The 26250-nt window shown below is 42.0% G+C and overlaps 1 protein-coding gene across 3 annotated transcripts in view; it reads right to left on the bottom strand.

Moving 5' to 3' along the window:
• Positions 1–22980, bottom strand: part of MGLL (monoglyceride lipase) — a 165178-nt gene extending 142198 nt beyond the window's left edge. The window contains exons 1-2 of one of the 3 annotated variants that reach the window (XM_036737425.1): positions 22654–22980; positions 20917–21061 (exon numbers count right to left, since the gene is read on the bottom strand). In XM_036737425.1, the coding sequence (XP_036593320.1) occupies positions 20917–21041 (125 nt within the window). In that variant the 5' untranslated portion in view covers positions 21042–21061; positions 22654–22980. Of the gene's footprint in view, positions 1–20916; positions 21062–21566; positions 21840–22653 lie in introns of those variants that run through there. The other 2 variants (XM_036737424.1, XM_036737426.1) reach the window with 2 other exon arrangements.
• Between the last annotated feature and the right edge of the window lie 3270 nt (positions 22981–26250).

Raw genomic sequence — 26250 nt, 5'->3', positions numbered from 1 at the left:
ACAATGCTACAAATAATATTAAGGAGCTTTCAGATAAGATAAAAAAGGAAGAAATGCTTTTCATTAAGTTAACTACCTGTTATCTCAACAGCAATTTAATTATCTTTTTTTTAATCCCTTAATTCCTTCTTTATAAAACAGAGAAGTACAAGTTGGTGGAGTTTGATAGGTGAGCCTGAGGTCTCACTGAAATTTTAAAATTTTCAAAAGTTGAATTTTTTTGTTAAATTTTAAAAGTTAAAAAATTAGGCAATATGGCATAATATAGAGGGGCCACCTTGGAGTCAGGAAGACGTGGGTTAAAATTCTACCTACATCATTCTAGACATGTGACAAAGGGAAAGAACCCAGGTTTGCCCTGCCCTACTTGTGTTTCCATCTTTCATTCCACAAAGGGAAATACTACTTTCTCTTCCTCTACCATCTCCCTTTCACTTAGCCTCTCAATGCAACTAAGATCACAAGTTACAGATGAGTGGCCGATCTGCATCACTGGAGGGAGTTTCCACACCAGAGAGTTCCCCACATTGATTAACTCACAGATCTGTTCCACCACTCTACCCTCTTCCCCCTCTCCCCCGCAAGAAATTTTTTAAAATTCTTAGAATTCGATTACATGTATAGACAGTACTTAGAATTGATGAAAGGGAATTTAACATACAGATATAGAAACAAATTCAAATGAAAATGATGTAACTATAAAGTCCCTCTTGTATTCACTGTATTTTGTGCTGAGATTAATGCCAACCAGTTGGATGATGAACATTTATTAAGCACCTACTATGTGCTAGGTGCTGTGTTGAGTGCCAAGGATCCAAACAGAGGCAAAAGAAAGTCTCTGCTGTCAAAAAGCTTGAAGTCTAATGGGGGAGACAATACACAATTACACAAACAAGCTATAGACAGAACAAATGGGCAACAATCAACAGAGAGAAAGTACTAGAATAAAGAGGGATTGGAAAACACTTCCTATAGAAGATGAGATTTTAGCTGAGGCTTAAAAGAAGGCAGAGAAGAAGAGGTGGAATGAATGAAGGGCATCCTGTGAAGATGCAAGAATCAGGAGATGGAGTGTCTGGTGAGACAAACAGCAAGGCTGGTGTTACTGGATCAAAAAGTACATGGTAGAAGATATAAGGTGGAAGAAGACTGGAAAAAAGGAGAGGAGCAGAGCAGGGTATGAAGGGCTTTGAGGATTTTTATATTTGATCCTGGAGGTGATAGGGAGCTATTGGAATTTTATTAAGTGCGTGTGTATTGAGGGAAGGTTATAGTAGGGGGGCTGTGTAGTATGACATGATAGGACCTGCATTTTAGGAAAATTGATTTAGTGGCTGAATGGAGGATGGACTGGAATAGGGGGAGACTTGAGACAGGCAGACCCACCAGCACACTACTGCTGTAGTCCAGGCATGAAAAAAGAGGGTGCATTAGGATGGGGGTGGTGTCAGAGGATAGAAGGGGACATATTTTAGAGATGCTGCAAAGGTGAAATCGACAGACCTTGGCAATAGATTTGGGGGGCAGGGTGAGAGATGGTGAAGAGTTGAAGATGTCACCTCAGTTTCAAGCCTGGAGAATCCAAAGAGTAAGTGGTGATATGGGAGTAATATGGGAGTTTGGAAGAGGGGAGAGCTTGGGGAAAAGATTACAAGTTTATCTTTAGACATGTTATATTTAAGATGGTTAGAGGACATCTGATTTGAGACTTCTAACAGGCAGCTAACATAACACTGGAGGTCAGCAGACAAGTTAGAGCTGGATAAGGCGATCTGAGAATCATCTTCACAGAGATGATAACGGAACCTTTGGGAGCTAAGGAGATCTCCAAGTGAAATAGTCTAAAAGAGGAAGAGAAGAGGACCCAGGGCAGAGCCCTGGGGGACACCCATGGCTAGCAGGCATGATCTAGATGACAATCCAGCAAAGGAGGCTGAGAAAGAACAGCCAGATTGGTAGGAAGAATCATGTCCTGAAAACTTAGAGAGAAGGGAATAACAAGGAAAAGAAGGTGATTGTCAGTATCAATGTCTGCAGAGAGGTCGATCGAGATGGATAAGGATTGAGAAAAAGCCATCACAGACATGACATAGGCTGGGGATAGGGATGGGTGTCGTAAGGATAATCTCAAACATAGTTATCCTATACTCGTTATAACTGCAAGTTATGTTATAGAGAAGATACTGAATAACTGAAAACAAGTTAGATCTTTGAGGTCCTTAATGGACCAATTTTTCCTTGCATGCAGCATGATTGGTCAAAAAAGATACAGTGAAATGCTTAATTTGCATTTGCAAAATACTGCACTTTACTGAATTGAGATTTTTCATCATTTGGATTAATAAACTACTCTTTGCCTAAAGCTCTGAAATAGTCAGATGTGGAAAGAACACTAGGCTGCTAGGAATATTCTCAATTCTGCCACTAGTTATGTGACCTCAGATGAGTATTTTTCCTTCTCTGGGTCTCACTTCACTTATCTGTAAAATGGGACGCTGAGACTAGAAGGTCTCTTAAGATCTCTTCCAGCTCAAATATCCTATAATTCTGGGCTCAAGGTTGGACTTCCCAGTGAGTAGAAAAACAACTGCCTTTAAATATGATTCAAATGCATTCACTTTCCTGTGGACTAAATGTACTTATAAAGAAATGTATGGAGACAGTTTCTCCTTCAGTGGGGTAGCATGATCCAAATTAGCAACAGCTTCTTACTTAACTCCTGTCCAAAGCTCCCTTCTCCCCCAAACTGCTCTCTAGAAACAGAAAGTGGGATGGGAACAAAGATAGAGCATCCCTCATAGGTCTGATTCTTCTAAATGAGACTGAAAGCTTCCAAAACATACCATTTCCCCTGTGATCACTCCCAATCTCACCTAGGAAATTTCAAAATTGTTTTTGTATTAAAGTTTAATTCCCATAGGAAGAAAGGTATGGGAAAATAGCAGGGTAGTAATCTCAGGAAAAGCTGTTTGATCGAACTCCTCTGGAGAAGGTAAGGCATACTTTTTAATAACCCCACCCAAACTGAAATAGGCACCAGAGACTGGTGATCAATCTAAGATTGAAACATAAAAATTCAGAAGAAAGAGCAGGAGGTTGGATCTGGGATAATGAAAATGAATAAGGTAACACCTACATCCTATCCCATTCCTTGGCAGAGGTGGAAGGACCACAAATGTTATATATTACACAAATTTTCAGACTTTTTTGATGGGCTCTGGAGGAGAAAGTGAGGCTTGGTGAGCTTGCACAGCCCTCCCTCACTCAAATCAGAGTCAACTGCAAGTCATGTCACCATTCCCCCGATGTCATGGTCCTCTCTGAGAACGAAGGACAAACACAACAAGACTTTTTTGATGGACTCTGGAGGAGAAAGTAAGGCTGGTGACCTTGCACGGCCCTCCCTCACTCAAATCAAAGTCAACTGCTGGTCATGTCGTCATCTCCCTGATGTTAACGGTCCTCGTCGAGAACGAAGGACAAACACAATAAGACTTTTTTTTATATACTGGTTGATCATCTATGCCGACTTTTCCCCCTTCTTTTTCTTTTTAAATTTTTGTCTTTAAAAGTATTATGTGTTATGTGGAATGGCAATTTTGGGAGGGGAAGGGAATGAGATACCAGAGGAAATTATGATAGTGTTTTTTAAAAAGACGAATCAAGAGACACCAATAAAAACTCATTTAAAAATAGTCATTACGTAGAGTTGGAGTTCCCAAAACAAGTAGACCTTGAAGGCTTGCCGGGGTCCTTCAAGCCAGCTAAGGCAACCATCTTCTCCATCCCTTCCCTAGAACTGGTTTACATGATTCTAAGTGGAGTACTTTACTGTAAGTACCACCCCACCCCTTCAAGGAATCAAGACTGTGGGGAAATTTCTTCATCTGTAATAACAATACCTGTTAACGCCTACCTCTTGCAGATGGTGAAAAGAAAGGACTGGGCAAACCGGAAAGTGCTGTAGAAATGTGACCTCATATCACTAGTTCAAAGTTTTCCCAGTTGAGTTGAATTAAATATTTAAGTACCTGCTACGTGAGCAGCACTGGGAAAATGACCAACACAAAACAGTCTTTACCCTTGAGGGGCTAATACGGTAGCATGGGTTCAAATCCCACCTCTGCCCCTTACAGCCACTGGGGCCTTAAGTAAGTCTAATCTCTTCTGGGCCATGTTTTCCTCACATGTAAAATGAGAGGGATGGGCCAAATAATAGAAAGTAATTTCAAGAAGGAAACAGAAGTAACAACTGTGAGTAGGGGGGAATCAAGGGGGTGTAGGATACCCTTATACTGAGTAGAGAGGTAGGGCAATGGCTGGAGCACCTGACCCGGAGTCAGGAAGACCTGAGTTCAAATTTGACCTCAGACACTTACTAGCTTGTGTGACCCTGGGCACGTCACTTAACTCTATTTGCTTCAATATCTTCATCTGTAAAATGAGCTGGAGAAGGAAATGGCAAACTACTCCAGTATCTTTGCCAAGGAAACCCCAAATGGGGACATGAAGAGTCAGCCATGATTGAAATGACTCAACAACAACAAAGATACCCTTCCTGAGTGGAGCCCTCAAAGAAGACAGTGATTCTAAGGGGTAGAGGTGAGGAAGGTCTGTATACTAGGCATGGAGGACCACCTGGGCAAAGATGTGAGGTGGGAGACTGCGTGTTGTGTATGAGAAGGAGCTAGCGGGACAATTTAACTGGACCAAAGAGGGCATCAAACGGAGGAATAGGACATAAGGCTGACCAGACATATGGGAGTTAAATTGTAGAGGGCTCTAAATCCGATAGAAGAGAATGTATTTCACCCTACAGGCTCGAAGGAGCCATTGAAGATATTTTAGTAAAGGAATGATGTGGTCAGATTGGTGTTTGGGGAATACCAATTTGGTAGTTGTGTCAAAGACAGATTAGAGAGAAGAACAGCCCGGAAACAGGACGACCAATTAGGAGGCTACTGCAACCTACCAGCCAAGAGGTGATGAGGGCCTCCACTGTGGCAGAGGCTATATGAGTGAAATGTGGGGATCCACTCAAGAGACAATACTGACATGAGGGGACTGGGAATGGAGGATCCTTGTATCCCTTCCTTCTCATGGTTCTGCGAGCCTATTACTGTTATCATTCATACAAAAAAAGGTTGACTGCTCACAAAAAGCAGGTCTTACAACCTCAGCTACAAATCGTGTGCCACTTCAAGAATCATTGACTTAGACACGGACCTATTGGCTTGTTCTCTGAACACAAACAAAGTGATTCTGGGACTAGGATTAAGATTTGTGAGGTAAGAGTCAACTGATAAACAAAAAATTGGCAACAATAGTTGCTATTCACTGAATAGCTTATTTTGCTATTTTTTCCCCTTAGGCTCCATTGCAAAACAAAGCCAGATTTGTATCTGCAGAACATTCTTGTGGTAACTGGAAGAAATTATCACACCAATAAAACTGTCGGAAACATCTACCGCACAGTGATGGCAGCAGTCCTTCTCCCATCAAAGAGCCTCTGTCATTTAAAGATTCTTGTAAAAAGAAAAAAAGAACGTGTGAAGAGATGCCCCCGTTTAAAAATCAGCCTGTTGTCCTGTTACAAGAAAAGCATTAGCACCAGAAGTGGCAGAGAGAGTTGCACGTTGGAAAGAGAAGCTTTTAGGAATACCGGGAGGGGAAATCGAGACACTTTGACTTCAACTCAACAAGCATTTAGAATAGGTGCCTATAACATTCTCCTCTAAGGACTTCATGGTGGCTGAGTTCTTAAAGGTTGAGCTAGAGGAGTAAAACCTCTGGCAGATCCCACCAGGTGGGAAGGGTCTCAAGTTCAAGGCCGGGGAGGAACTGCTGGCCTGCCATCCAAGGGCCTTGGAGAGTTTCTTCTACAAATGGTTGTCCTTTAGGGGATAGGCAGTGATCCATGGGGGCAGTCTGCAGAGGCATAGAAGGAGCACCCATATCAAGAAAACCACAGAACCATGGAGTATTGAAGTGTGCAAGGAGCACTGTATCAGTGGGGAGAGATAAAAATGAAAAAGAAATAGTCTTCATCCCTGCCAGTAGAGGGGATGTACCACATAAAGAGAAGATGTGGGAAAAGCATTAGATTTGGAGTCGGTCCTCAGTTTCTCCATCTGTAAAATGAAAGGTTGGACCCAATGCCTCCAAAGTCCCTTTCAGCTCTAATTCTATGGTACTAGAAACAAAATAACAATAACACCCCAAAGCCAGAATTTTAGAAGGGAAGAACAACAAAGAATTATTCTAGGTCCAAGGAAGGAAAGATCAGCACTGGTCTCTGATGAAAAAGTACATGTCGTTTCTATAAATGGAATATTAACATAAATGTCCATTTCTCCTTCTATCCTAAGTCAGCATAACCTTTCAGTTTTACAAGATATTATCTCAATTAAGAAGCAGGATAAGTCAAGGGCTCTTAGTACTCAGGAAAATCTGGCGCTTAATGCTCTAACAATATCTGAGTGGCAAGGCTGAATGCTAAACATGATTTCTGTAATACGTTCATGAAAAAAATATGACTTGTTTACTTTGCTAGCATCTAGTTTTCGTTGTTTAAAATAAAATCATGTTTGGTCGTGCTGTTCTGTAAGCACACTGCCAGCTCCCCACCACACAACTGCCAACTCCACACCATGCACACACATAACACACACACACACAGTATTCCAGCATTGTTGTTTAAGTATTAAACAAGATTACCATTTAGAAAGGGGAGGAGAGAAAGGAATGGAGGAATGTTTTTGCTCCCAGGTCCTCAGTGTAATTTCAGTGAGTTGTCAACATGAATAAAGACTTTTAAAGGAGAATGGTGACTAGCCAATGGTGAGCAAGAAGAAACAGCAGAGTTTCCCCGGCCAAAACAGAGGATAGGAAGACCCCTGGATATAGGTTTTCTGGCAACTAACGGAGGGATCTGAGGGGCTGAGGGGAGAATCCAAGAATCCATATGATCTCCAAGAGGAATTGAGCAGAGTTGCTATATAAGTCTTCTGAGTTGGAGTTGAGGTAATAAACCAGGTATTTCTACAGTTTTTATGTAGCTCAGAATTACAGAATGTCAGAGTTGGAAGGGACAACTGTCATCTAGTTCAACCTATACACAAAAGAAATCCTCACTATGACATACCCAACTCTAGCCTCTGCTTGAAAACCTCCAATGAGGGGATTCTTTGACTTTCTGAGATAGCTCATTCCATTTGGGGACCGCCATATTTTTTTTTAAGTTGTCACTGACATGAAGTTAAAATGCATCACTTTGCGGCTTCCACCCATTGCTCCTGGTTCTGCCCTCTGAGACCAATTCAATTCTAATCCTTTTGCCGTGTCATAGTTCTTCAAAGGTTTGCAGACAGCTATCATTCCATTCCGACTCCCCGAGTCTTCTCTTCTCCAGGCTAAAAACCCTTAGTTCTTTCAACCAACCTTCCTGTGGCACGAGTTCAAGGCCCTTGCTTGTCATGGTTGCCCTCCTCTGGAAGCCCTCCATCAATATTCTTCTTACACTACAGCATCCCAACTGAAAAACAATACTCTTGACGTGGCCAGGCAAAGGAAGAGGGATTGTCATCTCCCTAATCCTGGAAGCTAGGCACCATAGGAAAGAAAGCTTTTTTATCCTTTCCCTTCTCCATCTGCAGTTGTATACTGCATTCATTGCATTTGTACATAGCATTTATTCATTCCTTCAGTGACTGGTTAATTCGATCATTTGAATATCTGTCATATGCACATCTGAGGTACACACAGAGGTATTGGGCCCAGTGGCTGACCTTAAGGGGCTTACTGTCTAGTTGTAGAAATAAAACTGTGAAAAGTTAAGCATTACTGGAAATGTCACAGGCAGTAAGAAATTAAGTGCTAAGTAAGTGGCACAGACTTTAGTGCCAGGAAAAAAAAGGAGAGAGAGTTCACTGTTTGCTTGGTGGGAGAAGTTTAAAAAAAGCCTCTATTTCTTTGTGTTCAAATTATCTTTACATTTGATTATAAACTCCAATTGGGAAAAACTTGTCATTTTGAATGAACTGTTGTACAACACCTAGCCCTGGAACTGTGTATAACCAAGCTCTCAATAATGATTTTACATGCTGATTTAGAGATTTTTTAAAAAGGCAAAATGCTGCTTGATTCTCCAGTGTTAGTAGCTTCAACAAGACAGGAAAGATATAAAATATACCACAGTGGACATATAAAATTCTTAATCTCCTTCTGCACAAACCTAAAGATCAGTAATGCAGATTTATCTTTTCAAGACATACACATAGCAAAGTCCATTATCTGCTGGGCCCCTGAAAGAATCTATCTTTCTATGGTGCATCTAAGAGTAGGAAGAAGTCTTCTTGGCTCAATTTAAATTTATGCCCCATTTGGATAATTAAATTCTTCCTGAGGACAAGGACTCTGTTTTATTCATCTTTGCATTTCCCTCAGTATTGAGAATAGGCTTCTTCATGTAGTAGGCACTTAGTAATAAGAAATGCTTACATGTATATATGTTATAGTGGATGAAAGGCTAGCCTCAAAGCCAGGAAGACCTTGGTTCAAGTCCCACATCTTATACATGACTATGTGACCCAGGACAAGTCACTTAACTTCTCAATGTTCCAGACAGTTCTCTAAGGCTGTAAGTTGCAGGAAAGGTATGAAATCTGCACTGGCAGAGGGAGTTTCTTCACATAGAAGTTCCCTATACCCATGAAATCATCAGCCCAGTCCCTATCCCTTACATATCTATACATGTAGTTATAGTCACTTGGTGCCATTTGGTTCTCTCAATATCATTGTGAGATAGAGAGCCAATGTATCAGAATTCCCAGTAGGAAGGTAAGGAATCTGAGACACAGAAAATTTAAGTGATTTTGCTCAAAGTCAAAGTTACACAGCTCAAAGAGGGTGGACTCACATCACCTGACCCCAAGTCCCACTCCACCACATTGCTGCCTCTCAAATATCTGCTAAAAGAATCAGTCAGTTAGCTAATTACTTTAGGACTCTGGAACTCACAGAACTCCAAAAGGTGACCCACTAATCTCCGTGCTGAATTTCCCATCTTCAGGACTTAGGAGGGAAGCTGGCAGCAGCTACTTCAGTTTTTTTCCATCCCTGAATCACTCTTGTTTACAAACACTGATAGTTTGTTACCAGAACATCAATTGATTGAAGAAAAACATTTTCACTGCTCTAGCAAAACTAAACCAGAAAACCTGAGCTCAAACCCCACCTCTGACACTTCAAAGCTGTCTCATCTTCACCGAGTCATTTCAACCCAGTGACTCTCAATTTCTTTATCTTTCAAACAGGAGCAAGAATACTTGTACTACTGACTTGGAAGGGTAAGCCAGTGTGAATCCCGGACCCTGCCTCCCTAGCCCCCTTTTGTTCTTCCTGATTCCAGTTTTTGACTCTTTCCAATTCAGACACTGGCTTCAGCCTCAGTCTTTCTGTTCCAAATCTTCTCTCTCCATTCAGACTCCATTTGCCCCACTCTGTTTGGAACGGCTAAGACCACAAAGCTATAGAGGGATGGGGTGTAAGTTACTACTCAGTGAAATGAATTGAAAATATGCTAAATGGTGCTTGAGTGACCTGAGACAGAATGTTAAATTTCCATCCAAGCACCACTGAGATTAGGCCAAAGCAGTTAAGTCTCTTCAACTGATGGCAAAATGGAGAAACACAGCAATTAAGCAAATTGCAAGGCCTGAGCAGAGCAGGATGGCTGATAATGGGCCAGCCATCATTCTGATCCAGTCCTGGGCTTGCCCTCTTTTAGGAGAGAGAGAGAAAAAAAAAACATGTGAGTATCTTACTGACTTCAAGTGTGCTTTTTATTTCCTGCTTTTAATATAATGTGAGTGATGAGGGCTCTTTGCTCTGATAAAGTGCGCCGTGCTCCAAAGCATGAGAGTTTTAGTAAAATAATTGCCTGGCTGGATCAGGCACAAATCTATCATGCACCTGAAGCTGACTTTTCAGTACTTGTTCTGATGTCATTGCTGTTTACAGACACTGATAGCTTGTTAGCAAGACAGGTCGATGGCATGAAGGAACTGTAGGAGGCATGGATTTGCCTTGATGTACCTGGCCAAAACTGCTGTAACCTCGGGCCTGACCCAGTGAAATGACCTCGCCATCGTACAAGTGGATTGTTCCTCCCTGGCAATGAAATGCCATCCCTTCCTCCCCAGGGCCAGAGCCCCAGAGCTCTGTGTGTTTTAAAGCCAGCTGCTCATATCCACAAAACTGGTCAAACAAGTCAACCAGCTATCTGAGGGCAGCCTGTAACACTCTGTTACCTTGAGATAATCTGCCAAAGCAAATGGTAGGCACTGAGTAACTTAATAAGGGAGGGCACCAGACACAGAAGACATGGGCCCCATATTCAAGTGGCTTGTTACCTAGTTGGGGAGCAAATGGCTCAGCCTAGATGCCTCCTAAGACACACTGCTCATGACTGCGTGAGAATTAATTAATGCTGGATAAAATGAGTGCCAAAGCAGGTGTGTGAAGTAAGTTTCCTTCAAGGCTCACTCAGGTGCCTCCCACATGAAATCTTCCCTAATTTCCCCCCAGTTGTTAGGGCCTTTTTCCTATTGAAATTATTTTGTGTTTACTTATATATCTGTAGAAGAAGGATTTCATTTTTTTGCTCTTGAATTCCCAGCAGCTACAATGCCTTGCATGTGTCATGTATTTAATAAATGTCTGTTGAATGGAATTTAACTGGATCAATGATTTAAATGTTTTTCTTATTTAAAAGCCCACTAAAATTTAGAGAAAGAGAAACATTAATCTTGGCTGTATAGGAAACTTCTTATCTATTGCACAAATGGAAGAAATTACTAGAAACAAAACAGATGGATAGGATCATATAAAAATAAAGGATGTTTGAACATGTGTGTATTACCCAAGGGTTAGCCCTCTTCTGTCTACATGCCCTCGCCTAGTGATCTCATCTACTCCCACAGCATTAACTATCACCTTTATACAGATGTCTCCAAACGTGTATCTCTCATCTTATTGCTGCATTCTGAATTTCAGACCCACCTCTCTAATGGCCTTTACCAGGCTGACTTGCAATCCTGGAATCCTTCCACTGGAAGGCTCACTAATAACTCAGTCCAATTCAGTTCAACAAACATTTCTCCAATACTTACTTTGTGGTAGGCATTGAGCTCAGCATTGCAAATAAAAGACAAAAACACAAAAATCTCTGCCCTCGAGGAAGACTTCTATTCAATGTGGCCAAAATTCAGCTGTTTATCTTTCTCCTCAAATTCACTCCTGTTTCTGACTTCAGCCCCCATTATTTACCCAGTCTCCCATCTCTGGAAGCTTGCTTTTGGCTCCAACTCTTCCTTCTCCCTCACCTCTGATGTAATTTACCATTTCTCTGGAATCTTTCTTGCCCTTTCTGTTATATTTCTCCTACTTTCTGTTCCTGCTGCAATAACCCTAGGGTAAGAGCTCACTACCCCTCAACTAGACCATGGTAATAGCTTCATAAACCCTTTTCAAACCACCCTTTATACTGCTGCCATAATAGCTTCCCTGTATTAAATATGGGCATGTAATTCCTGTGCTGAAAAATCTTCAATAGCTTCCTATGGCTGCTAGAGGAAAGTTCAAACTAATTGGTCTAGTATTCAAGGCCTTCCACAATCTGAAATTTCCATCCTCATCTTACACTGGTAGCCTTTACACATACTATATTCTAGACAAATTGGTCAACTCTCTGCCACTCAACTAGGTCATGTTACCTCCTATCGCTCAACTGGTTCAAACATTGTTTTTTTGACAATTTATTTTCAATTCATGGAACAAAACAAGCATTTCCGTAACACAGTACAACAAAAATGATGATTGCACATGAAACTGCAAACCTACTATGTACAACTTGCTATTCCTTCCAAATACACAACAAAGTTATTGTGTAAATTTCTTTTTTTCTTTTTTTCTTCCCTTCCCCTCCCACCCTCAAGGTGGCTACCATTAGACAAAAATAGAAAAATGTGTGTGTGTGTGTGTGTGTGTGTGTGTGTGTGTGTGTGTGTGTGTAAAATTATTCTATACATACTTCTATTTATTAGTTCTTTCTCTGGATGCAGAGAGCATTTCTCTAGCACTAAACATTATTTTCTATGCCTATACCATTCCTATACCTCTTCTCCTCTTCCTATTAAATTCCTATCCCTTCTTTAAGTTCTAATTCATTATGCCACCTTCTCCAGGGAGTCTTCCTTAATTCTCCCAGTTTATAATGATTCTCTCTCAGGTCTCTATTTTGAACTTATAAAGTATATATATCATGGAATATTGTGTTTTATAGTTCTACGTGTTTGTCTTATCCTTTTCACAAACTGTGTTTCTATATTACGTTTTATTTAAGCTCAGTATTCCTTTACAGCCTACCACAGTAGTCAGTACATAATAGATAAATTTAATAAATGTTTTTAGAATGAATGATTGAATGAGCAAAAAGTCATATACCAAAAAGAAAAAAAAACTGGGGAAGCATTTTGGATGCTTTGGATACAAATCTGATATCCCAACTCTATAAGAATCTGATACAAATTTATAAGGACAAGATCTATTTCCCAAGAGATAAATGATCAAAGTATATGGATGGATCAGACAATTCTCAAAGGAAAAAAATACATGTTAAGAATTTGTCATTGAAAGATTGTTCGTGCTCCCTAATAATCAGAGAAATGCAAATTGAAACAACTCTCAGGCACTGCCTTACTTAAACCCACCAAATTGACAGAGATAATTAAAAATTATAAAAAACAGAGCTGACAGAACCAAGCTAAGTGTTACACTGTTGATGAAATGATGAATTGACGCAATATTTTTGTAGAATGAGCAGGCAAGATACAAAAGGAATTTCAAAAGTAATCATGAGCTTTGACCCAGTTGTTTTATTATCTGGACTAATATCCTAAGGAAGCTATGAAAAGGTGGCAAAATCCCATCAGTTCTGTGCTAAAATATTCATAGCAGTATGATTCACAATAGCTAATAACTGGGGGAAATGATATACCCATCGACAGAAGGATGCCTATACCAACTGTGGTTTATCAATGAGACGGGATATTACTGTTTGACTTAAAAATGAAATAAATAATATTTTTAAAGTGGAAAAACATAGTAAGGAAAATAAAATTATATATGACTACAAATATGTATGTATATGTACTTATACATAAATACGTATATACATATGTATGTGCATATACATATGTGTGTATATATGTGTGTGTATCACCCTCATTGGAGGTACCCCCAATACGCAGTTACAGGTTAGGTCCCCAGGAGGCAACTATTCCCACATCTGAACTCCCAAACTATGGCTCACGCCTCTCCACTGGTACACTCACCATACTAATAGTCAGAGGACACAATTAGCTCAGAGCAAAGACATTTAACGAGATGGACTAGTAAGAAAAATAGCTACCAGACATTTCCCTCATGAACCTGGGAAAGCCTCTCCCATGAATACACACAGCATTAGCAGGACAAGAAGGCAGATACACAGAGTCCTTGGGTCCTAACACTTGCAGCCCTACAGAGTTCCAATGGCCTTTCTCTGGGCCATTTTTTTACTGGTAAGTTTGCTCATCTGAGCTCCCTGATCCTATTCCTTTCCATAGCCATATTCCTGACTTCCAAGGCTAATGAATTCTCTCTTGAATCTTATAGCTGTCTCTGCTCTGTTGTCTACAGGTCCAGCCCCTCCAAGCTGTCTTTGGCTTTGATTCTGCTGTTCCCCTCAGCTAAAGGCACAAGAGAAAAGGCGGACAGAGGATCCCACCCCTCTCAAGAGCTGGGTTCTTCTTTCATAGCTGGCTTTCTTCTCTGCTGCCAGAGGTCACACTCCTTAAAGGTGGCTTGTGTCTTAATGTTTTAAATAGTCATCAGGGATGTGGTTGATACATTAGAGCCAATAGGCAATAGTCATCTAATTCAACCAAGCTTAAGATGTCATACTTTGTAAAGGAGTAACCCATTGTCCCCATCCTATTACATTAATAATAAACTTCTTCACACTTCACTTGAGATCTTGGCATCTTGTTTTTTCTGATACTGGCTCCCTTACTCCTGTGATTACTCCTGTGATCAGTGAAGGGTGGAGATAATCAATGGATTAGTGTGTCCTGATAAATTTGCCCCCCCCCCACTATATGTAGCTCATTGTTCCTGATTTCAAGTTCACAAGGCATTTTCCTCAGAGCACCCCAATGAGGTAATTAGTACAAGCCTTATTATTCCCATTTTAAAGATGAGGAAATTGAGGTTCAAAGAGGTAGTAAAGCTAGCTCCATAGCTGAGATCTCTTCTAATTCTGAGTCCAAAGGTCTTTACCTCACACCAAATGATGCAAAGTATACAAGTACATAAGTACACAAATGAAAAAAAATCGAAAGGAGACACAAATCAAATAAGATATTGTTACTGTGTTGGTTAACCAAATATGCTTTTTTTTCTGTTATCAAAATGGAAAAGGTTTGGAATTTGGGATTTTACGTGTAATTTTATTCCTCTTTTTGTTGGTTTACTTACTCATTCCATTTTATTTTGTTATAACACTTGTTATTTCTTAAAAGTTTAAAAACAGATATTTAAGGGGGATAGATTCTGGAGAATTCCAGGAACAGGAGAATCTAGAAGTACCCATGATAGAAAGACAAGGAAGAGTGAGAGGAAAACTCTGACCTACTTTTCCTCCACTGGTACACGGCTTTGGAATACCTCTTTCTCCTCCTCTTTCTCTTCCTCTTTCTTCCTCCATTTTTCTCTTTCTCCCAGAGTGTGGGAAGAGTACAAGAGGCCAGCCAGGAAGGTTCCGGACTAAACGGGGCGATCTAAATACAAGGAGCCTGGATCCACCTGGACTAGGGTGACTAGGCTGAACCACAGGAATTGAATTTTGTAGGATATCAAATCGGACCTAACGTTCCAGTTTTGGCTACCAAACCCACTGATTCCAAAGGCAGAGTTAGGATGGTATTCAGTGGCCACCAGAGCCATATACGTAAGTGATGACTCTTAGGGATAGGATCAATTCTCCAGGTGGATGGGGGGGGGGGCGGGAAGATCTATGAACCCCCAGGTAGGAATTTGTTAAGCAAAAGCCTATCAATGACCACTGGTGGTACATGGAGGAAAGAGATTTTTCAGCAGGGGGATTTTTTGATCCCCTTTGCCTATCCCTCTGCCCACTTCCCACCCCCTTGGCTTACACACTAGTCTTCTTTAGAGTAAAATACATACAATCGGCATTATTCAATAGCCTGCCACCATAATACCACTCCTTCCTCAGTTTTTTTTCAGTGCTTCTGTACTCCTAGTCAATGTAGAGTATACACAGGTCCTAGACTAGAAACCCCAAGTGTGGAGGCCCCCTAAATAAATCAAGAAGTAAGTCTCTTTGATCGCTTTAACAAGTTTCACCCTGAAGTTTAAAACACACACCCACCCACACCCACACACCCCCCCACACACACACACGCTTCTAAGACTTTATCTTCTTGGCATAAATGAGGAATTTGCTCAACAATCTCTTCAAGAAAAGGGTTTTCTATATAGATCAAATCTTAATCTTTTCTGTGTGATGGACAACTTTTGCAATCTGGTGAGAGCCATGGACCCCTTCTCAGAATAATGTTTTTAAATGCATAGAGCAGAATAAATAAGATTACAAAGGAAACCAATTATATTGAAATTAAAATGTCATTTTTCCCATCCAAGTTCATGGACCCCTTGAAAACTACCCACAAATAGCTTGGGGGTCCATGGGGCCCAGGTGAAGAACTCCTGATTTGGAGAGTCCATCCAAACATTCACCACGTAGCCCTTTGCAACTCTCCAGATTATAACTACTGCCATATGATACACTAGAATTCACTCACTCCTAACAATGAGAAGGGTTAACTCCCACTTATGTAGTGCTTTAAGGCTTATCAACTACCATATAAAGGGAAGTCATCATCATCACCATCATCATCATCATCATCATCATCATCATCATCATCATCATTACTCCTATTAGCCAAAATTCCTTTCCAGCATCTAAGAACAAGAGCAAAAAGGTTGAATTTGCCATCCAAAGACCCAGGCACCACGAACTATCCACGAGGCCCGGGGCTTGTCAATTACTTCTCTGGACCTCAGTTCCCTCTTCAGTAAAATGAGGAAGTTGGGCTATGTGACCTCTAAAGTTCCTTCTAACACTAAATTTATTTGTCCTTTTATCCTTACAATTTGACAGGACATCAACTAAAAAACCATGTAAACATATGCAAACCTTGATTGCTATCAGCCAGATATAACTCTCCTTTGGGAAGGACTCCTAAGTCTACATTGCCAACCCTGACCCTTCTCCTGAGCTCCAGACCCACAATTCCAACCACCCGTAGGACAGTCGGCTTACAGGATCCCATAGGTCCCTGCCAACTTTAAATCTCTGCCAGTTGCCATATGTGGAGAAGCTGTTGGGCCCTCAAAGGCAGGATGTCCCCAAATAACTTCTTAACCTTCTCATCTTAAAACTTTCTTCTCCTGAGTTCCTTGTTTCTGCTAAGAATGCCGCCATTCATTCTCTAGTCATCCATGCTCTTACCCTGTCATTTTAAAATTTTTCTTTCCCCCTTGACTCTTATAACTAAATCCTGCTGATATTGCCTTCCCAATCCCTTTCATATTTACTTCCTGTCCATGCTACTACCAGAGTTCATTTGCCTTTACCTGAATGAGAGTTTCCTTGCAGGCCCACTCTCACTTCTCTTTAATCCTCCCTGCACAATGCTTCCATATTAATTTACCAAGAGTGAGCACACATACAGCCCTGAAATGTCTTAGTTCTCCATTCCTTACCAAAGTCCAAAGCCCTCACCCAGTCATTCAAGGCCATAATCTGGCCTGAATAGACCTTTTCCAGCCTTGTTTTATATTACTATCCTTCTTGTACCCTAGACTATAGTGAAACTAGGCTTTATGACATCCCTCAAGGTATTACCAAATTTTGCCTTTGAGCTCAAAAGAAATGTGAGATGTGTAAATTTAGAACCATCTTCACTCCAAGCATTGACACAGACTGTTTGTGCCCAACCTGTGGAAGAGCCTTCCAAGATCACATTGGTCTGATCGGCCACAGTCAGACACACTGCACATTGACCCCAACATAGTGATGTCATGCTGGTCCTCTTTGAGAATGAAGGACAACAAACAAACCACCAAGTTTTTCAGGCTCTATGTTTTGTTCATGCTGTTCCGTCTACCTTTTGTTGTTGTTGTTACTGAGTTATTTTCCAGTTGTGAGCAATTCTTTGTGACCCCATTTGGGGTTTTCTTGGCAAAGATACTGGAGTGGTTTGCCATTTCCTTCTCCAGCTCATTTTACATATAAGGAAACTGAGGTAAGCAGGGTTAAGTGATGTGGTCAGGGTCACCCAGCTAGTAAGCATCTAACATCTTCCTGATTCCAGACCCAGCACCCTATCCATTGTGCTACCTAGCTGCCTACTGCCTCTGTCTACCGAGAGAGCATTTTATCCCCTCTGTTCCTCTTTGATGTCTTTGCCTCTTCAGATTCTGCCTATCCTTAGGTGCTCGGCACAAATGCTTCCTCCTCCATGAGGCTTTCCCTGGTTTCTCCCCCTGGAAGGGAATTCTCCCTGCTGACCACACATACACTTTGTTTGTACCTCTCTTAAGTACCTAATATGTTCTAGTTAGTTATTACATAGATAGATAGATAGATAGATAGATAGATAGATAGATAGATAGACAGATAGATAGACAGATAAACAGACAGACAGATAGATGGATGGATGGATGGGCAGATGGACAGATGGACAGATAGACAGACAGACAGACGGATAGATAGACAGACAGACAGACAGATAGATAGATAGACAGACAGACAGACAGACAGACAGACAGATAGATAGATAGATAGACAGATAGACAGATAGATGGATGGATGGATGGATGGATGGATGGATGGGCAGATGGACAGATGGACAGATGGACAGATAGACAGACAGATAGACGACAGACAGACAGACAGATAGATAGATAGATTGATATTTCTGTGCAAGACTCAGAGCCTGAAGTAGATTGTAAAACTACTTGAGGGCAAAGACCACACCTTGTCATACATGGCATGGTACTATGGAAAAAGCACTGGACTTAGAATCAGGAGAGGTCTGAGTTCAAATCCTACCATACTAGCTGTGCTACCCTCAGCAATCCATCTCTAAGGCTTGTTTCCCTTATCTGTACAAACAGGCACAATGTCAATTACCGCCTACCTCACAGGGTTTGCTTGATGATGACATAAGATAATACATGTATGGCTTTCTGTGTGCTCTAAAGCACTATGTCAGTGTCAGCCACGGCTGTTGTTACTGCCGTGGTCATCATGGCCATCATCATCATCATGATTGTAGAAGCTTCCTGGGGTAATGCATAGAGACCTGAGTTCAAGTTCTCGTTTTGACACAGGCTGACTGTATGACCCTCGGGAAACACTTCTTTCTCAGTGCTTCAAGCAACCCACTAAGACTAGAAGAGGCTGATCCACCCTGGGGGAGGGAGTTTCCTTAACAGCTAGTTCTCTGTGCCATTGAAATGACAGGTTCAGTCCCTGTTATCACCACCATCATCGTCAACGTGATCATTTTTATCATTCATCTTTCTATCCCTCTCAGCACAAGGCTATGTACATAGCAGGAAAGTGATGAATATTTGCTAAGTGCACAGCCTCCAGACTGATCCCCTGAAGTGACAGCCACACAAGGAAACTGAAATGAAGGACAAAGCCAAAGATTCAGTGCATCCGGACAGTCTGGAAATCTCAGAGGTTCTGAATCTGAAGTCTGTGAACTTTAAAAAAATTGATAACTGCATTTCAATATAATTGGTTTTCTTTGTAATTCTGCATATTTTATTTTATGCATTTAAAATATGATTCTGAGAAGGGGTCTATATATGCTTCACCAGATTCTCCAGGAGAATAAGATCATTCAGCATGGAGAGGTAGAAAGAGAAGAAAACAAGTCAGAGTCTCTTGATTACAATCCTGGCACTGCCACTTATTAAGGTGGGTGAACTTGGGCAGATTACATCCCTCTCTACATCTCACATTCTTCACCTGTAAAATATGGGTGCTGGACTAGAGTCACATCTCTAACATGTTCTCCATATCTCAGTCTTTTGGTCCTGTGACCTGGGTTTGAATCCTGATTTCGTTATTTACCATCTGTGTTACTCTTGGCGGATCATTTTCAAGACTGGGCTTCAATTTCTTTATCTCTTAAATAAGAGGAATGAGCTAGTTTCTAACTTTCTTTCCTGCTCTAAATTCTATGAATTTCGCAGTCATGTTCAATGATTTTTTTCCAGGAACTTAACATAGCCCAGCAAAACCACAAGGAGACCAACTGTGCCCATTATCAACCACCCTTGTCCTACTGTCAGCCCATCAATCCAACGCACTTATGACTGAATAATACCGCTCCTGTTTATGTTATCATCCTCCAGCCAGAGCACTGTCCCTCTCAATTAACTTCCTAGCCAACAGAGTTCTAAGAGTTGGCTACCAAGAGATGAAAAACTTTCCCTTTCATTTCTTTACCATCCTTTCATTTGTGGATCAAAGAACTCACCGGTGTATTACTAATTTGTACAGACACTAAAACCAGGACATTTAATTCTCTAATCTCCAATCTAGTGGAACTACAATCTAGTGGACAGTTAATGATTAATTAGCATTATAATCCCTGACAACTTTGTTTCACACACACACACACACACACACACACACACACACACACACACAATCTCCCTGTACAGGAAATCTTTAGGCTGGTGCCAGGACTGGGGTAGAAAGGATGCCAGACTGTTCCTCGATTTTTGGAAGATGTTTATAGAGATGGAAATAGCCATTCCTGAACAGGTGGTCGCAGCCTGAATAACTGCCTTAAAAGTTCACACCTCTAGAAGAGTGATAAATGCTATTCATTGACCCTAGGTTTACATACACCTAAACGCAGGGAGCAACCAGGGGAAATTTATCGCAATGCTATCTGTAAACCTAAAGGGAAGATGAGAAGAAGCCAACACAAAACAGAAATTGGGGAAGGGGCATCTAGGGGCAGTTTGACAACACTAGACCAAGCGTACTTTGACCAATCAGGCTTCATAAAGTATTTCTGCCCTGCACAACATAAACAGAGTTTTTCCTGTTTGCCTTTAGAGGAGACAAATAGCACACCAGCTGCCTTTTCATTTAGAGAGGAATGCCCATTTCCTATGGCAAGATGAATCTTTGATGGAAAAGGCAAAAAGTAGTTGAGCTAGTTTGAACAAGAAGGAAATAAAACATGCTAGGCAGTTTCCCTCACAAATAACATATTTATGCTTCCTGAACCACATAATCAAAGAAAGCAATATAGGCAAAGGATTAAGAAGAGGGAAGGCTTCCAATCCCCTTATCTGATTAGGTGATTACATCCAATCAAGGGATTTGATTTTAAATTAATGTCAATGTGTGGCAGGAAACCCACTCAAGTACAAAAAATAATAACTCATGAACATGTGGAATATTTTTTTTAAATTGCCAGATGGTGGAATTCATATTCTTGTTACAGTGAAAATAGACTTTTATTTCATAAGTTTAAAAAACCTCATAAAATATTAATTTTTCTATTTAATCCATGTCTAAGAATTGGAAGTATCACTGAATTCAGATAACTTTAAACGACCCCAAAATGATGGTGTACAACTCCTTAGCCTCTGGGTGTCTCCTTAAATTAAATGGAACTAGAAGTTAAAATGGAGAAGACCAATGGCTTTTATTTCTACATCATCCAAAACATATCACTTAGAAACACTCACCTTGGCATCCCTTTGGGCTTCCAATATCTGCAGAAGAGATACTGCCCATCTGCATTGACCAGATGGGGAAGGCCCTCATAAGGGACATTCTGGGGTGTCCGCCTAGGAGAACTTTCCTCAGGCATTTTGGCAGCCTCTTCAGGACCTTGAAAAAAAAAAGGCAAGCCTAAATGAAGAGATCTTACCAAAACGCTCAAAAGCAGGGGAAGGGGGTCCTGTCTACATAGATTCAAAGTCAGTAGCATTTTTAAGGAAACCAGTCAAAAAAAACACGTCACTCCATTTCAAAGATGGGGGGGAACGAAGTCCCCTCCAACTGCTAAGATAGAAGACACATTTGTTTTTAAGAAAATGTTCACTTTATTTAAATTTTCAAAAAAAGTCCAAGGGCCTCATTACAGCTTCTCCCCCTTTCCCATCTGTGTTTATTTTTAAATCATTTCAAGAAACTTAATCTTAAAGGGTATTTTAGCTGTAATCAAGTGGCAATTATAGGCACCGCTATGGATGCAAGGACCCAGCTGCATCTCAAGATTCATCTCTCTTAAAAAAAATCTCTAAAGAACAGCAAAGGGACAAAATAATGAGGTGAACGATACTGTTATTATCATTTCTACCATCCGACACACACACGGGCTAGGATGACAAACCTGTTTCCATCGTGTGAGGTTTTGCATTCCAGAGAGAAGACAGCACCAGGAAATCAAATCCGAGCAAAGAAAAAGCTTTCCCCCATCACTGCTGTCACACGGTAACACCCAACCAAATATTTAGCGCTCCCTCCAGCCCCCCTCCCCCCACCCCACCCCCAAATCATGCCTTTCTGCTTCTTGGAGTGTACGCCTTAGAGCCTGCTCCAAGCTCAGCTCCCTGTGACAGTCTCTCTCTCTCTCTCTCTCTCTCTCTCTCTCTCTCTCTCTCTCTCTCTCTCTCTCTCTCTCTCTCTCCCCTCCCTCTCTCCCTCCCTCCCTCCTTCCCTCTCCACTTTCTGCTCTCCCCCTCCGTCTCTTCTCGCTCTCCCCTCTCCCTTCCTTTATCCCCCTCCTTGCTCCCCTCTCTCTTCTTTCCCCACTCTTTCTCTTCTCTCTATCCCCTCTCCTACTACTTGTTCATCTCATCACTTTATCTAAACAAATTCCCTTGTTCGAAAAGGGAGGGGCAGAGAAGAGGCACTCCATGGGAGAACTAAGCTTCTTTGCAACCCAAAAGGTGCCTTGTGTACACACACACACACACACACACACACACACACACACACACACACACACGGCTTAATCTCGCCCCTGGAAGAAAGTTCTCTCTGCAGGTAGCTGTGCAAACTTTACTTCCTTCCTGTCTCTGATACAGGGGGAATAAAAGTGGCTCCTGTAGCTGTCATCCGAAAATTCAAAAAGAAGTAGGGGGAAAAGTAGGGCAAAGCCAAGAATTCATCCAGTCCCTTAGCAGTGGGTAGACATGAGAGTGGCCGGAGTCCAGAGGACAAGTTCATCTGGTAGCATATACAAGGATACCGGGCTGAGCAGGAGAGAGGGCAGGAGGAGAGGGTGGAAATAATGACAGAAAGATACTGCTTGGTTTGAAAGGCAACAAGGACTCCAGGCGTCAGATGCAGCAGGCTGCCACGCTTAGCATGCAACCAGGGTTTAATGCAATGCAGTCTCAGAGAAGAAGGAGGAGGAGGAGAAGGCGCCCCGTGCTTGGCACTGGCATTGCTGAGCCGCGGAAAGGGGAGTTTACCCGTGGCTGGGCGGCTGGGCGGCTGGGCGACCGGGCGCGCTGTTGCTGGGCTTAGGCTGCGGCTGCGGCTGCTGCTGCTGCTGCTGCCGCCGGGGCCGGGGGCCTCCTACTCCGCAGGGCAGACGGGCTGGGCTCGGGCAGAGGCAGAGGCTGAGGCGAGGCAGGGGCGCTCGCGGGCTGGGCTCTGCTCGCCGCTCCTCCCGGCTGCGGCTGCTGCTGCGGCTGCGGCTGCTCCTGCTGCTGCGCTCGCTCGCTAGCTCGCGTGCATTGAGGGGAGGCGCTGTCTGAGGCCGCTACTTTATTCTAGGGCGAGGGCAGGGCAGGGCAGCGCAAGCCGCTCTGCAGCCAGAATCCCAGGCTTGGCCAGCGGACGGAGGAGGCAGGCTCATTGGGGCCCGGCCGGGGGAAGTGGGTGGGGATGAGTCCGAACCTGTAGCAAGCCGGGGCCGGGCCGGGGCGGCTGGCGACCAGCGAGGCTGCAGGGGCGGGAGGCGAGTGGGGGAAGCGGGGCTCCGGGCGGGCGCAGGGGCGGCCACCCCGCCTGCGGTACCCACGTTCTGTCCAGGAGCCAAGCCTGATCAAATCCAGCGCGATCGGGAAGCCAGGGTTCAGGCTGCAGCAGCTCCATCCCAGCTCGGGTGCCCGGCTCCTCCGGAGTAAAGCAACCTCCCTGCTGACGGGGGACAATGCCCATGTGAGCCACTCGTTAATTAATAGCAGAGGATTCCGTGGTTCTCTTAATTAAGCCCGGACCCTCTTGGTGTCTTAAAACACACATACATGGAGCTTAAAACATAATTTAATAAGCACCAGGGCCGACCAATCCCAGGGAGAAAGGGTGGAGGCAGCTGAGCCATCCCCACAAAGATACAAAGCCTCAGCCCCCTTGCATCCCTCCAGGCGCTGAGGGGGACACAGAAAGCCCTGGAGAGTATTTCTTCCCTAACTCCATCCCAACAAGGATTCTGGAAATTCAGGTAAGGTACATGGTCAAGATAGTGAGAGGATTACTTCTTCCTTACTAGCAGCTTAAAACCAAAAACAAACTCCTGACGATGAAGAAGATGGCCCCAATCCTCACGTTGTACTGTACAAGAAGAGACTAGATTTAATTTTTAAACCCTGTAAAATCCAACTCACAGGTTTTTTCTCTAGGCAGTGCAGTCTTATGGCTAAGTGATGGAAAGAGCCCTGAACAGCAGAGACTTGGAGTCTGGGCCCAGCTCTGCTTCGGGCTTCGTGAATAACCACAGGCAAGTCCCTTCATCTCAGACCTAATTTTCCTCTTGCTTCACTGAAGATGTTGATCTAAATGATCTCTAAGTTACCTGGAGCCCCAGTCTTAAGATGACCTAAGAACCCTTCCAGCTACACACAATATTCTGGGTTTTAAAGTGTTTCACAGCCCGGGGATTCTCTGCTCAACTTTCCCATATCTACTAAGGTGCCTTCCAGATTTAGCATCCTATCTTCTCAAGTCCCACGCAGCTCAAACATTTTATGTTCTAAGATCTCTTCTACCCCTGACATTCTACATTCTAAAACCTCTTTCAGATCTGACAGTCTATGTTATAAAGCCCCCTTTAATATTAACATTCCCTGTTCTTGAATCCTTTCCAGTTCTGATATTTCACATTCTACTGTCCTGTCAATCCCTGACATCCTATATTCTGATGGCCCTCATAGTTTTAGACTTTCTGTGTTCTAAGGTCCTTTCCAATCCTAGTGTTTTGTGTTCTATGGCTCCTTTCTGAGATTTGACAGTCCATGTTTTTGTCTCCTATCTAGCTCTGATGTTCTACAATCAAAGGTCCCTTCCAGCTCTGACATTCTATGTTATAAGGCCCTTCCTAATGCTGACATTCTGGGTTCTAGGGTGTCTTCCACCTCTAATATTCTATGGTCCAAAGTCCCATCTGGATCTAACATGCTATGTTCCAAAGCCTTTTCTAGCCTTCGTGTTCTAAGGTCCCTCATAGTTCTATGTTCTATATTCTATGGCCCTTTTCAGCTTTGACATTCCATGGTCCTTGGGTTCCTTCCAGCCCTGACATTTTATGTTCCAAAGTCTCTTCTAACCTTGATATGCTACATTCTAATCCCCCTTCTAGCTCAGACAATTTTTAATTAGCAGAATTTTACTTGACACTTTCAAAAGAGAACTCTAATGACCTATCTTAAAGTGGGATCTCAGAAAAGACAGTAATAAGCACTTGATGAAGTTTTCTAGAGAGATTAAAATTTTTAAATCAAAGTAGACAAGACAACAATATAGTCTGGTAGATAGGAAAGGAGCTTGGGTTTCACAACTAGACTTTGTATTAAATTAGGTAAGATATTCTCATGTTTGGTGCTTTTTTTAAAGCTATCCATAAAATCAAGGAAAGAGATGTCAGCACCACAAAAGCACATGCACTGGATTTGGAGGTCTAAGGCTTTGAGTAAATGGAAGCTTCCATGGGCCACAAATGCCTAATTTATAAAATGAAAGGATTAGATTAGATGTTTCTAGGGTCCCTTCTGACTCTAAATCTCTGATCCCATGATCTCATTAGAATAAGGTAAAAGAGAGAATATTCTCAGAAAAGAGTATTATTATTAAGAGCTTATTATATGTGAGGGCAGGGAAGGTGCCAAGAAGCAACTGAATTTGCTAAAACCTCTGCAGTTTTCAAGGTACTCAACAAGCCTGGGAGGGAGGAATACTTTGTATAAACTATTCTCCATTGTACAAAGAACAAGAATTTAAATTAATTAATGTGGCGACTCAGAAAAGCAGGTTTTCCTCTCTAAGTTTTCCAGATAATAGCCTCAATTCTCCAGGATTTTCTCTGCTTGTGAAGACAAACGCCTTTACTTCGAGGCAACAACATGGTGCAATGGTGACAGCCTTAGGACTAGAAGTCAAAAGACCTGAATTCTAGTCCCAATAATTTGCTCTGCAAACATGAGAACTTAAGTCACTTGCCTTCAGTGGGCCTCAATTTCTTCCCCAGTAAAATAAAAAGAATTAGGCTAGATGGTCTCTAAGGTCTCTCCTCATTCTAGTGAGCGATGAATCCATAATTGCAACTGAACAGTATAAGAGAGTCCCTGGAGCCTATGCAATAGCCAAAGGTTCTTTACTGACAATCCCCATATACCAAAGATGAGAAGAAAGTAATTGGTTCTCTGTAGTTATTTGTGAATTATGAATCTTTTATTAACATGATCCCTGGAGAACTTGCATTGGTGAGTTTAGCCTATTAGAAACAGAAAGCTTTAAGAAAAAGAGAGATAATATAGAGCAGAGACCTGAAAGGCAAGAAATACTCTGTCCAGCTTGGCCACTGTTTAACTTCATTAACTCCTGTGGGCCTCAGTTTCTCCCTTGTTATTCAGTTACATTTATATAGTCTTTCATGTTTCTCAGAATGTTTTCTTCACAGGTGTTCTGTGTGATAGCTAGCATGAGTATTGTTATCTCTGCTGTTGCTTTTTACAGATGAGGAAACAAGCTCCAGGAGATTAAGGAAATAGTCTCTAGTCTGACCCCTAATAATGTGAGGCAGGATTTCTTTTTTCTTTTCTTTTCTTTTTTTTAGAGGCAATCAGAGT

Source organism: Trichosurus vulpecula, chromosome 9, assembly GCF_011100635.1.
Source record: "Trichosurus vulpecula isolate mTriVul1 chromosome 9, mTriVul1.pri, whole genome shotgun sequence".
Lineage (NCBI taxonomy): Eukaryota > Metazoa > Chordata > Mammalia > Diprotodontia > Phalangeridae > Trichosurus > Trichosurus vulpecula.
This window is presented reverse-complemented; position numbering and strand designations above follow the sequence as displayed.